The sequence below is a fragment of the Columba livia genome, chromosome 1, assembly GCF_036013475.1.
Source record: "Columba livia isolate bColLiv1 breed racing homer chromosome 1, bColLiv1.pat.W.v2, whole genome shotgun sequence".
In the NCBI taxonomy this organism is placed as follows: Eukaryota; Metazoa; Chordata; class Aves; order Columbiformes; family Columbidae; genus Columba; species Columba livia.
In genome coordinates, this window is record NC_088602.1 from 197,165,445 (window position 1) to 197,177,573 (window position 12,129).

Sequence of the window (12,129 nt, forward strand, 5' to 3'; positions counted from 1 at the left end):
CAACTCCTGTCTCTTGTAATGTTTTGTATTTCAGTTCACAGGCCTGTTGTTTGCAGTACGCTGTGGTTGGCTGGCTGGCCCAGCACTAGCAGTTCTCCCCTGGAGAAGTATATAATTTGTAAAGAAAGGCTAAATACCTTCTTAAAATAATACTTTTATATAACAATATCAGAGACAGGACATTTAGATATTAGTAAATACTAATAATAACCAGACCCAAGTAATTTTGCTGAAGTATGTCTGTCCTGCAGCCTATTCTCCTGTTGCAGTGCTTGAGAGGTCTCTTGTGTGAGGGTGAACAGTGCTCACACAAGGGCCTGACCTCTAGACGCAATGTTTGTAACTGATATATAAACTTCCTGCTTTTTTGCACTTGCCATTTGATCTGTGTGGAGAAAAATAAACTTTTACCTTGATTGGTGCTTGGAGTTAACCTTCAAGCTATGAACCAGGCAGAGCCTGCCTCTCTGGAAGGGCTGGGAGCAGCAGACCTTTTCTATTTCTCAGTCTTCCAGTTATTTTCCTTATAGTTTCACATTAAACTTGAAATAAAGTAGTCATAATGTAAACTGCCCAATAACCAGGTCACATGAATTCTTCATAAATCATTATAGGAGCAATCTCACATCTGTCACAGAGTATTTCACTGGGTCATCTGAGCTGTTGTTACATACTATTTCTTTAGGTGAAAGAGCTAGGAGTACCTCACACAGCTGCTGGTGGTTGCTTATTGCTGAAAAAATGGTTTGAGGTTTCTTGATGAAATTTTGTGGGAGATTATCAGCATTTATTTTACTAGATTTTACATTTTTCAGAGCTCCACACGAGTTAATTTTGTTTCATTATCATGTGGCTTGATTACATTCACAGCAGTAATGAACTGGTGTTCTTCTGAGTGATGAAATCATTGTAACTAGGAACAATTTCCTCTTCCCTGACTTCTTTTTTTTCTTTAAGCCTGTGAAGTGTTGTAAAGCTTATTATTTTTCCATTACAGAACGAAGACACGGTTCAATGTGTAAACCTTCCCCTTCTCCAGCTTCTCCAGCCTGCAATTCCAGGACATCCCTAGTACAGATGAAACCGAAATCCTGTATCAGCGGCCATAACCCTGTCAGCAGCAACTCAAAGCCATTCAAAACGCCCAAAGACAATCTACTTACCTCCAGTAGCAAACAGCACACAGTCTTTCCTTCAAAAGTACCACGGGATAAACCATGGTAAGTACCAAAATAATAGTTACCAAAGATGTTTGTGTTAAAAAAAATAGCAAGTATCTTTGTGTTCTAGTATGGGGGCCAGTTCTGTTTAATCTCTTCATCAGTGATCTGGACAAGGGTATTGAGTGCACCCTCAGTAAGTCTGCAGATGACACCAAGTTGGGTGGGAGTGTTGATCTGTTGAAGGGCAGAAAGACCATACAGAGGGATCTGGACCAGCTGGATCATTGGGCTGAGCCCAACTGTATGAGGTTCAACAAGGCCAAGTGCCGGGTCCTGCTCTTGGGTCGCAACAACCCCAGGCAGCGCTACAGGCTCAGGGAACAGTGGCTGGAAAGTGCCTGGGGGAAAAGGACCTGGGGGTGTTGATTGACAGCAGCTGAACATGAGCCAGCAGTGTGCCCAGGTGGCTAAAAAGGCCAACAGCATCCTGGCTTGTATCAGGAATAGTGTGGCCAGCAGGACTAGAGAAGTGATTGTGCCACTGTACTCAGCACTGGTGAGGCCCCACCTGGAATCCTGGGGTCAGTTTTGGGCCTCTCATGACAAGAAAGACATTGGGGTGCTGCAGCATGTCCAAAGAGCAATGACACTGGTGAGAGGCCTGGAGCACAAATGTGATGAGGAGCAGCTGAGGGAACTGGGGCTGTTCAGCCTGGAGAACAGGAGGCTGAGGGGAGACCTTACTGCTGTCTACAACTACCTGAAAGGAGGGTGTAGCATGGAGGGGGTTGGTCTCTTGTCCCAGGTAACAAGTGACAGGACAAGAGGAAATGGCCTCAAGTTGTGCCAGGGGAGGTTCAGATTGGATATCAGGAAAAAATTCTTCAATGAAAGAGTTGTCAGTCATTGGAACAGGCTGCCCAGGGAAGTGGTGGAGTCACCATCCCTGGAGGTGTTTAAAAGATGTGTAAATGAGGTTCTTAGGGACATGGTTTGGAGGTGGATTTGGCAGTGTCGGGTTAGTGGTTGAACTTGATGATCTTAAAGGTCTTTTCCAACCTAAATGATTCTACAATTATATGTATATTTCATAATCATTAAAAAAGATTCCATATTCTCATCTAAGTTTACAGTTTAAGCCTCTACATTTTCTAAGGGAGGAAACTGGAATGTTTTTAAATTTGAAAAAGGAAAAAATATATATAGGAAGAGGAAAAAGAACGGGGTTACTTCTCTGATGTTCTGTCAAATGTCTGCTTTTGTAAGATGCATATAGCAAGTGTGATATTGACCCAGTTTGCTATCTTTATGGTCCATCTTCCATTACAGTATCAGCCATTAAAACTGATGCTTTTAACCAGCAGGGTAATTTTTTGCAGAGTTCTTAATATTTGCTTAACTGATATTCGTGAAAACTTACTGGTTATAGTCATTTATCTTCAACTGCAGCTGCTCTTGGAGCTCATTCTGTGTTTTGATAATGTTTGATACCTTATAAGAAGACAGAAGAAAATTCTTGGCTGCAAAACTCACTATTTTGGGAGAGTCTTACATCATGTACTGTGATATATATACACATATAGGCTTTGAGACTTGCAGGCCCATCCTCCCGTGACTGCAACGACAGCAGCCAAGTTGCAAAAATGTAAACGAGAGCAGAACTGGGTCACTATTTTATCCCATAAGAAACTATTTGGTCTTAAGTTATCTATAGAAAAGACGGTTTGTGATGAGATCACCAGGTTGGTGACTCGGGATCTGGGTTCGGTCCCTCGTTCTGCACAGGCTGCTCTTGCGAGTCCATCTCCTTGGCCCTAGTTCTGTGTCTGTGAACTTGAGATAGTACGACTTCCTTTTTCTTAAGTTTTATCTGCTTAGTGTGTAAAGATCCTTCCCTTTTATATGTAATATTTGGCATAAGAAGGTCATAATTTTAGGTAGGGTTTCTGGACATAACTGCCTTAAAGCAGTAAATAATCTAGTGCAAACCATTCACCCATGAGACAAACTATAAACTCAAATTATGTTAAAGTAATATAAAAGCTCATGTTTTCTGCCTGAAACATGCAGTAGTTTGTGTGATTTCAGAGACAGCAGCCTCTGCCTAGCTGTAGAATTTACCATGCACTGGGACAAACGTGATCGAAATCTGATCTTCCTATAAATCTGAACCCACCATCTCTATAAGCACGATGAGCATTCTGGACAACTTTGGTGTATAATTCTGAAAACAGAAAATACGGATGTTTACATTACTCACACCCATACACACAGCCGAGATAGAGGCTATTCTAGTTAACGTGTAAGTGCCTCATTTACTATTTTTAAAAAGTATTCTTGACTGAATAGTGACCTTTTCTTCTAGAAGCTGGAGAGGAATTTTATAGGGGAGTAATTTTTTTTAAGTCTAATTAAAAGAAAAGCAGAAAAGACTTTAGAGTATTAACACTCTTAACTATAAACCTGTTTCTCATCCTAGTGTTACAGACAGCAAGTTGCATCTCAGCATACTGACTATAAACAGTATCTTCCGTTCTGGCAACAGATGGCATTCTGTCAGTCAGTAAAAGCTGGAAGGGAACAAAATAACTGAGCATTTCCACCAATCCCTTTTCCTTTTAGTGGGAACATCCCAAGCGTTTACTGATGATTAACAAGATAGCTTTAGCTGTTTAAAACTGTTGTACTGCCCTGTTAATACTTTGGCAGTGAGCGTTGGTAGTTGTACCTCTGAATTACCCAGTTCTTACAGCTCCTCTGGGAGACAGTACTGTGGTTTTGTTTACCACTGGGGAAAAACGAGGCATATAGCAGTTAAAGATATTGTAGTCATCACATAACGAATAATGAACAGTCTGAAGTAGAGATCAGTATGTCTCTCAAAATTTAGTGTTACGTGCCTTGGATAACGTGACTTGTTAAAGAACAAAATCAGTCAGATAATCATCACAGGTTATAGAGAGCTGGCAGCTGTTGTGGAAGAAAGTGTTTGTTCCTATTGTATTAGGGGATTTTTTTTTTATTTAGAATTCTAGAAAATATTCAGCAGGTCTGATTTTCTTAAAGGACAAATGGTTTGTAAAATTTATTTTTAAGATAAGATTATATCTTCCATTCAGCTCTCTGCAAAAGCCATAGAATTTCACCCACTTATCTTCTAGAAAGAAATAATTGACACATATACGTTTGTCTCAAAAATGCAAATAGGATTAATCTTGTATCCAAGTGTGTTGTGGTTTATCATCCTCAGAAGCTCCAGTTATTCAGTGCTGGTTTCTGTTACATTGCAGTCTCCTCCTACAAATACTTGACAGAGGTTCATCCAGAGAGTTACCAAATTTGCTTAATTCGGGAATTGTACCACTTGTAATGGCCGCTTTCCAGACCTGGAATAACCTTTGTTGCGCTTCCCTGATTCTTTCACACAGCATCTCTTCTAAATTTTAGCTGGTGCGATTAGCAGTGCTATTTCAGCAATGGCTTCTGCAGCAGCGTGGCCCAGAGGACCTGTCTGTTGTCGTGCCTGCCTGCATGGAGATGCAACTCTTCCACTGTTTAATTCATTGTAGTTTTGGTTGAGTCATCATCTAAAACACTGACTGAGCAGCTCTTTCTCCTCTTCACATCCTGTGTTGTTCTGAGAGGCGCTGCAGAGGTTCGGGTTGCTCCTCAGATAATGTATTAAAAAACGTGACCAGAACAATCAGATGAAAGAGATCTGGAATTGCTTCATTTTTATAGCTGCTGTTTTAATACTTCCCTTCTTGTAGCTGGAATGTGAAGGATTATTGTGAATCCATCGTACAGAAATATCTGCCAGCCCTGATTTTCTCCCTATATCTCTCTAACATCATTGCTATGAATACAGCAGTGCTCAGAGAACGGAGCGGTGCTGGAGCAGCACTGCTCTGTGCACGGGATAAATGCCAACCGTCGTTTCCTGAAGGTTGCAGTTAAGATAGTAGGAGGCAAAAGGGTAGAAAATAGAGAGAAAAAGGCAGAGTAAGATGGTTAGTAGTAATAACAACAAAAAATCATAATTAATAAGGATACCCCAGATACTTACCCTTTATGCCGCTTGTGTTGCCGTGCCCCAGCGCCGCTTCTGAGCACTGCCCTGGGGGATCTGGGTGCTGTGATGCAACAGGTGTTCACTCCCACCCACCCATAATCCTGAGCAGGGGTAAAGCAGGGCCGTCAAACTCACCCTCACCAGGGGCCACATCAGCCTCACAGTTGCCTTCAAAGGGCCAGATGTAATTTTAGGACTGTATAAATGTAGCCCTGGGGTAAAGTGTTAAAGTAAGCTGGCCCTGTGGCACCAGCTGAAGCAATTGTCCTTGATCTTCCTCCGTGAGGATTAGCCATGGCCTGCCAGAAGTTCTGACAATGAGATGGAAATGATGTGGTTTTCATTAACATGTGGAAAACTGACAGTCTTTCCGTAAACAGAAATAGGATCACGAAGTTATACCTGTGGGTAATAATTTAAAATTTATCATGTCACTTTTCAAGAGGTATTTTTTAATCATCTCTTAGTCTTTATTTCTTTGTGTGAGGAAATTTTTCATACTGAGGTTGAGAAGGTGAAGCTGGTGAAGATTTAAGGATATTCCTAATGCTGCATGGAATTGGAAACAAAATTCAGCAGAGTTAAGTTGGGCCGCATATTCTAACCACAAAATCACAAATACTTCATTACATTGTAGAGGCAATCCTAGCAATGTAGAATAGAACAATGTTTTATGGTTTTAAATGTTTGTGAACTGCTTTTCTCCCAAATTTGAAAAGAGTTGAGTCAGTGGCTGAGATTTTAAAATTAATGTAGTTATGAGTAACCAAAAAAAAAAAGTAAAACCAGCCAAATTACATAACAGCAAAGAAAAATAATTTTTAAAAGCCTGAGGAAGGGAAAACAGAGGTAATAAGGAGCTACACATGTGAGGAGTGTTGTGACACACTACAGTTATTTTTCTTGCTTGGGAATGACAGTGACAAGCAATGGCTTGGAAATAAAAAGAATTGCTACAAGATACTTAGGAGGGAAATTCAGTCTTGTTTCAGGAGTTTGCCACGGGTTCTGCTGCAGGAGTTGTTAGACTAGACTGAACTGTTTCAGTCAGAAGGGACCTACAATGATCTTCTAGTCCAACTGCCTGACCAAGAACGTGAGGAAGTAGAAGGAAATCACTTATCTTATCTGACAAAGAGAATGAGCTTTTGCAGCCTGTCATGATCAGGCGCTTTGTGTAGCCCTGTGATACTTTTGTAGCCTTTTTCTAGTTCCCTTCTAATTCATCAACATTGCCATGGGGCCACTGGTCAGCAATGCTGGAACCCATACTGTATCAGTATCAGTAAAACCAGGGACATGAGAAAACTCAGTTTGCTCCTTAGTCTTATTTGCCATATCCCTTTTTTAATGTACACAACAATACAATATAAGCTCATATTGCTTATCCACTGTGAGCACTAAATATTTTTGTAATTATTTTCCAGTATGTTTTTTCCCCATATCTCACTGCAGACTGAATAGTTTGTTATTTCATGTGTAACTTTGCTTATAATAAAATATCTTTTTGAATTAATGACCTTTACCAAAACACTCTGTGCTACTTTTTACAACTGCCTTCAGCTCTTCATAATTTAGTTTCCCTCGATCCTGATTCCATCACCAAATGTTATCACCAATAGTCTTATACTTTTTTCTTAAGACCAATGAAGTTTTCGATCATGTCAGACTTGGTAATGATGGCTAGAAAGTCCTCCTAGCAAGCACCCTTATTGAATCATAAATCTCTAAAAAACTAGTTTTAAATTTTATGTTGCTTAATATTTGCTTTTAAACTGGTTTTATTTGTGTTTTATAAAAAGTCGTAACATTTTCACAGTTATCTTTGTCAGCTTAACTGGTAACCTCATCAAACAGTAAAACCAAATTTCTTTTCCAAGATCTGATTTTCAGCAAAACCACGTGAACGACTTGTTTATCAGTTTATTTTTTATTAGTTTTTCCATTATTTCTTCCAAGACATTTGGGTTTTCAGCGTGGATGCAACAGCAGCACTCGGCTGGCTTCGCCAAGTTGCCAAATATTCGAAGGTTCAATTAGAAATTAATACACTGAGACCCAACATCTCTCCAGCTCTTTTGGGACTGCTGGCCATATTATCCACATTTGCTTATGTAAAAAAACCCCATGATTTTTCAGCTGGCACTTTACACTTACCAAGGGAATAAAAAACCATCTGATTGGATCTGATTGGAGAGCGTTGTCCTGCTTCCTTCTTGGTACTGAAGAAATACTGAACATTTCTGTAATTTTTGCATGGCTAATAACTATTTTACTGCCCTTTAGGTACACACTGCTATTATTATTAGAATTGCTTTTAAAAAAAAATAAACTTGCCTTTACTGAATACAGATTTTTCTTGCCTGTCTTTGGCAAATGTCTACTCCTATTTTTCTCATTATTAGTGATTATCATGTGCTTTTCCTGGGTTTTTTTATTTGTTGCATGTTGCTTTTCTAAGTGTCCCTTTCACCAGTTGTCTTTAATGAATCTAAACAGGCTCTTAATTCAAAAATTCTTTTAAAAATATAGTAAATAAGACTAAGGGCCTATTTTACATCTTTCCAACAAACTTTTAGAAGAAATCCTCAGTTTTCACTCAACTCAGTTTGGGAAAAGAACTCTCTTTAACTGTGAAATATACATATAAGGATTTGTGATTTATTTACCTTTTTAGTCCTTAGTAGCAGACCATGGTCACCAGTCATGTGCAGCCTGCAATTTGCCTTTTGGTTATCGATTCATCTTTATGCGCTATGCTAAGATGAAACAAGACTTCGTTACTATTGAATGCAGTGCACACTTAGAGCTAAAAAAAAAATAAATAAATTATCTATTGTAGTTTCTAAAATCTCAAATAATTCCTGTAGATTGTGTGTCTTCACATACTTGAGTTTGTTGGGGTTTTTTCTGCATCGCAATGAAACGCGTAATGAAAGTTGACTGGTTGATCTGTAACAGAACTGAGTTCCCTCCCCTGGGCCTTGTTGATTATCAGAGTGATCCATCTGTGTGTGCGCCGCTCTTTGAGCTTCTGAGCATTGCAAAAGGCAGAAACTTGCATTTTAACCGTCTTTTGCCACGAGACCAGAAAATACCCTCGACCCCTTCACTTTGTATCGATGCTTTGAATTAAGATAGATGTTAGAAACCAAGCAGGAAGACTTGTTCATATGTTTTTACATAGTTTTATATAGTAAACTACTTGATCTAGAGTAAATACATCTTATATTTTCAGGAAATGTAATTGTCGTCTGTTTAAAAGGAAAAAAAATAATTCCTACCTTGAGTTGTTATAATTGCTGTCTGTCATTTAGCTTAATAAGTTCAGAGCATGTTTGAAAAGTAGACAGAGGATCAAATCTTCTTTCCTGTAGCTTCATGTTTGCATTGTCATTGAAATACTTCATGCAATTCTGGCTTTGTGAGTCAGTTAATTTTTTTTGTTTAATTAGTGGCCAGCGCTCCACCTTTCACTGCAGACGGATCTGTCTTCTGACAGGCTGACTGCTGTATTTATGGTACCATAGGATACAGAAGTTTCATATTATTTAATTCCAGCTCAAGAATATGTCTTGGTGTCTAGATATTTTTAGTTTTATATAGATATTGTTTATATCAAAGTTTCTACATTGTTGTATGTTAAAATACCCTTAGAACAAAGGCAAACAACTTTCCAGCGTGGGAGAGTCCCCTCCAGCCGTACATGCTGCCCTTGCTGTTTATCATCCTCCGCAGCTATGGGCAAACAGAGGTTTGCAGAACCACAGGAGGGTCAGGACTGGAGTTATTCTGGGCCCCGCTCCCGACCTTTCCAAAGGGTGTCCCACGGAGAATCCATCACCAAGGCCTCTTTTTCTGATTGTAGAAACTCTGCACCTGCTAACCATTCCTTCCGTGGGAGGAATGCCGAGAAGGTGACATTTTCCAGACACAAAAGATGGAAATTATGTGAGACTTGTGAATGGGGGAAGCCCCAAACTGTACAGTGATGCACAGAGGGGCAAATGTTGCCTGTCCTGGGGCACTCACACCAGCGTGGCCTCTGGCAAGAAACCCTGTTACCTGCACTGGCACAAGGCCCTGGACTTCAGAATAGCTACTCATTTAACAGCGGTTCTGTGTTCAGCAGGTGTCACTTGAGTGATGTGCTTGTAGAAGCTCCGCGCTGCCACGCGGAACTGCTGCAGTGACCTGCGAGAACACACTGTTCTTGGAGTACAGTTTCCTAAGGAGTAATTTCACACTCTTTATACGTGTTTCATTTTATCTTCAAGCATGTACATCAAGTTAAACCTTTAAGATAATAATAGATTAAAGAATCCCCAAGTTTTAAGAAGTTTTTTCTATGTGGGACAACCTCCTCGCCTGTTACCTTTATGCTGGGGATTAGAATTAGGGATGTTAGCTTAGCTCTGTGCAATTCATAAAGGGAGAGATAGGAATACTGTTCAGGAGACTCTCCTGCTTTTAGAGGAATTCGTTTTACCTTTTAAACATCGCCATTGCATTGGTATTTAAGAAAACTTGTGTTTCTTTCATTTGCTCAATATGAGTGATAGTCTGAAAATTGTCATTTTTGCATGATCCCTGTGTGAATTTGCTTACAAGGCAGATAGTCAGCTATTTGGCGAGAGCAACTCTTCAGGCAGTGAATGGGAAGAACTGAACAAGTGAGAGGTTTTCATTTGCGACCTCCAGTGAAACCTGGGCTTAAAGTCCTGACCATTTAGTTTAATCAATTAGTGTTTTCTCGCTGGGTTTGTTTGAGTAAGGAGGGGTATATCATTTATGTATTATGTACTAATTGGTAGTCACAAGACACACAATTTTGGAGTTGTTGGGTAGGTAAAAAGCAGCTACTGTTGCTGGTTTATTTCCTTGTGCACACAGGAGACAAAAATGTTAAAACAATGGAATTGAAAATGACTTGTCTTAATCTTTTTTGCTGCCAAATTGAGAAGGTAATGTTTGTGTCACTTAACTAATCAGGAGTAGTTACCGCAAGCTTTATTTTGAAAAGGGAGAACTAAGCTAATAATTATATTGTGAATTTTTATTTTTATGTTCACAAGATTTTACGAAAAATACATTTTAGTAACGCTCGATTCATCAAGGATTTTAATACTTTTGAAGGGCCTGCTGTTAGGATTTCTATGCTTAAAGTCTCTTTTCTCCTGGTTTCCAGAACTTGTATGTCATTCAGACACTTCTGAGCAAAATAGTTATTTTTGTGTCTGTTTCAATATATCGATAGCGTTAGCAAACTACTTCATTATCATGGTGAGTTTAGTACTGTGTACACATACCTGGTAGGTGCTTGTGTTAAAGGCATGAGACCACATATGTAAGGCGGTATGTTTTGCTTAGTGCCGATGACTTATTTTGTTTATTAATAGCACGGGAAGGATCTTAAAAAACCCCACAAAGGTTCATTTTCATAATTTTCTACATTGCCAGGCTTTACAAGTGCCTGGTTATGTAAACATTTGATTGAACAAAAATAGGCAATAATGGTTCTAAGTATTTCATTCTAGTCTAATCTGAAGTTATTGTGTTAGTTGCATCGAAATTTTTGTGTCTGTGGAAGGGAATCTTTGGTACAGAAAATACAACTTGAAGATTTTTCTTTGGTTTTGCAGCGTTCCTGTTCCAGTAGTCAGTCTAGAGAAAATTCCTAACCTGGTGAAGGCAGATGGTGCCAACGTTAAAATGAATTCTGCAACCACTACCACCATCACCTCTTCCTCGGCCTCTTCCTCCACCATACCTGCTCCAACTTTGGTCAAATCTGGTTTGACATCCAAGTCAGTGCCACCGTCACCAGAAAAGATTCTGAACGGCAAAGGAATTCTAGCTCCATCGATAGACAAGAAACACCAAAATGGCACTAAAAGCAGTAACAAGCCTTACAAAAGACTTTCAGGTGAGTGATGTTGTAGTTCACCATTTGATGTAGTCCATCTTTCTTCATTAATATTTCTAGAGCTCAAAAATAATGTCCTAATAAAATGCTGTAGCCTGGTTTTGGTTGGTTGGTTTGTTTTTTAAACTGTAAGATGCCAGTTTACATATATGACAAAGAAAGCTTTCACACTCTTAGCATGTGTAAAGTATTTTCTAAGTACACATTGTGTTTAGCTTGAAATGATAGAGTGTTTAATGCATTTCTCACCTGGTCAACAGGCCATATATCATTTTTCAAGGAAGTAAGTTCATTAAAACACAAAGGCAGAAGTCTTCCTCAAGCCATTTTATATGTTGGGTGTTTACAACAAAAGAAAATGTGCCTTGGTGGAGTGACTTTAGGGTAGTCATGATCAAGTCGAACAGTTGAGGTTTAGGATATTTCATTATCCACCAAGTCATGATTATTTAAATAGTCTTCTTTCTTAGTTTTAAATAACAGAAAATTCTCAGAAGGCACGGGCAGTGCTTGGCAAGCCTTCAAAGTTGTCATTCCCCTCCACCCCTCTCCCCCTTGTGACTCAGACGAGTGAAGACGTTTGTGGCGTGGGGATCTGGATCCGTCTCGGGAAGCCGGGATGGTGGGATTGAGGGAGCGGCCGTGACTGTGGAAGTGCCCTGGGTGGCCGTGGGCAGAGCTGAGGATGTAGGTCCCTGTGCAAATCTGCCACCAAAGCACAGAACGCCTCATTGTGGAAGGGCAGCCTTCCAAAGGTTGCCATCCGTTGGGAGTAAGAATTATTTTCCAGGGAGTTTCCATGCCAGCTGTTGGGCAGCGAGTGGAGAATTTGCCCCTTAAAGCTTGAAAACATATTTTTATTCTGTATGAAAGGAAATAGAAGTGTTTTGAGGTTTTTTTTTTCATTTTTAACAAAAGTAACTGACTCAAGTTTACGGCTTCAGAAGCTGCGCAGAGTCTATTCATCA

General features: G+C 39.7%; 1 protein-coding gene across 6 annotated transcripts in view; it reads left to right on the forward strand.

Moving 5' to 3' along the window:
• ATXN7L1 (ataxin 7 like 1) overlaps positions 1 to 12,129 on the forward strand; it is a 114,111-nt gene that overhangs the window by 79,146 nt on the left and 22,836 nt on the right. For all 6 annotated transcript variants that reach the window (XM_065049054.1, XM_065049052.1, XM_065049055.1 and 3 more), the window contains 2 exons: positions 998 to 1,220; positions 10,878 to 11,161. In XM_065049054.1, the coding sequence (XP_064905126.1) occupies positions 998 to 1,220; positions 10,878 to 11,161 (507 nt within the window). The remainder of the gene's footprint in view (positions 1 to 997; positions 1,221 to 10,877; positions 11,162 to 12,129) is intronic.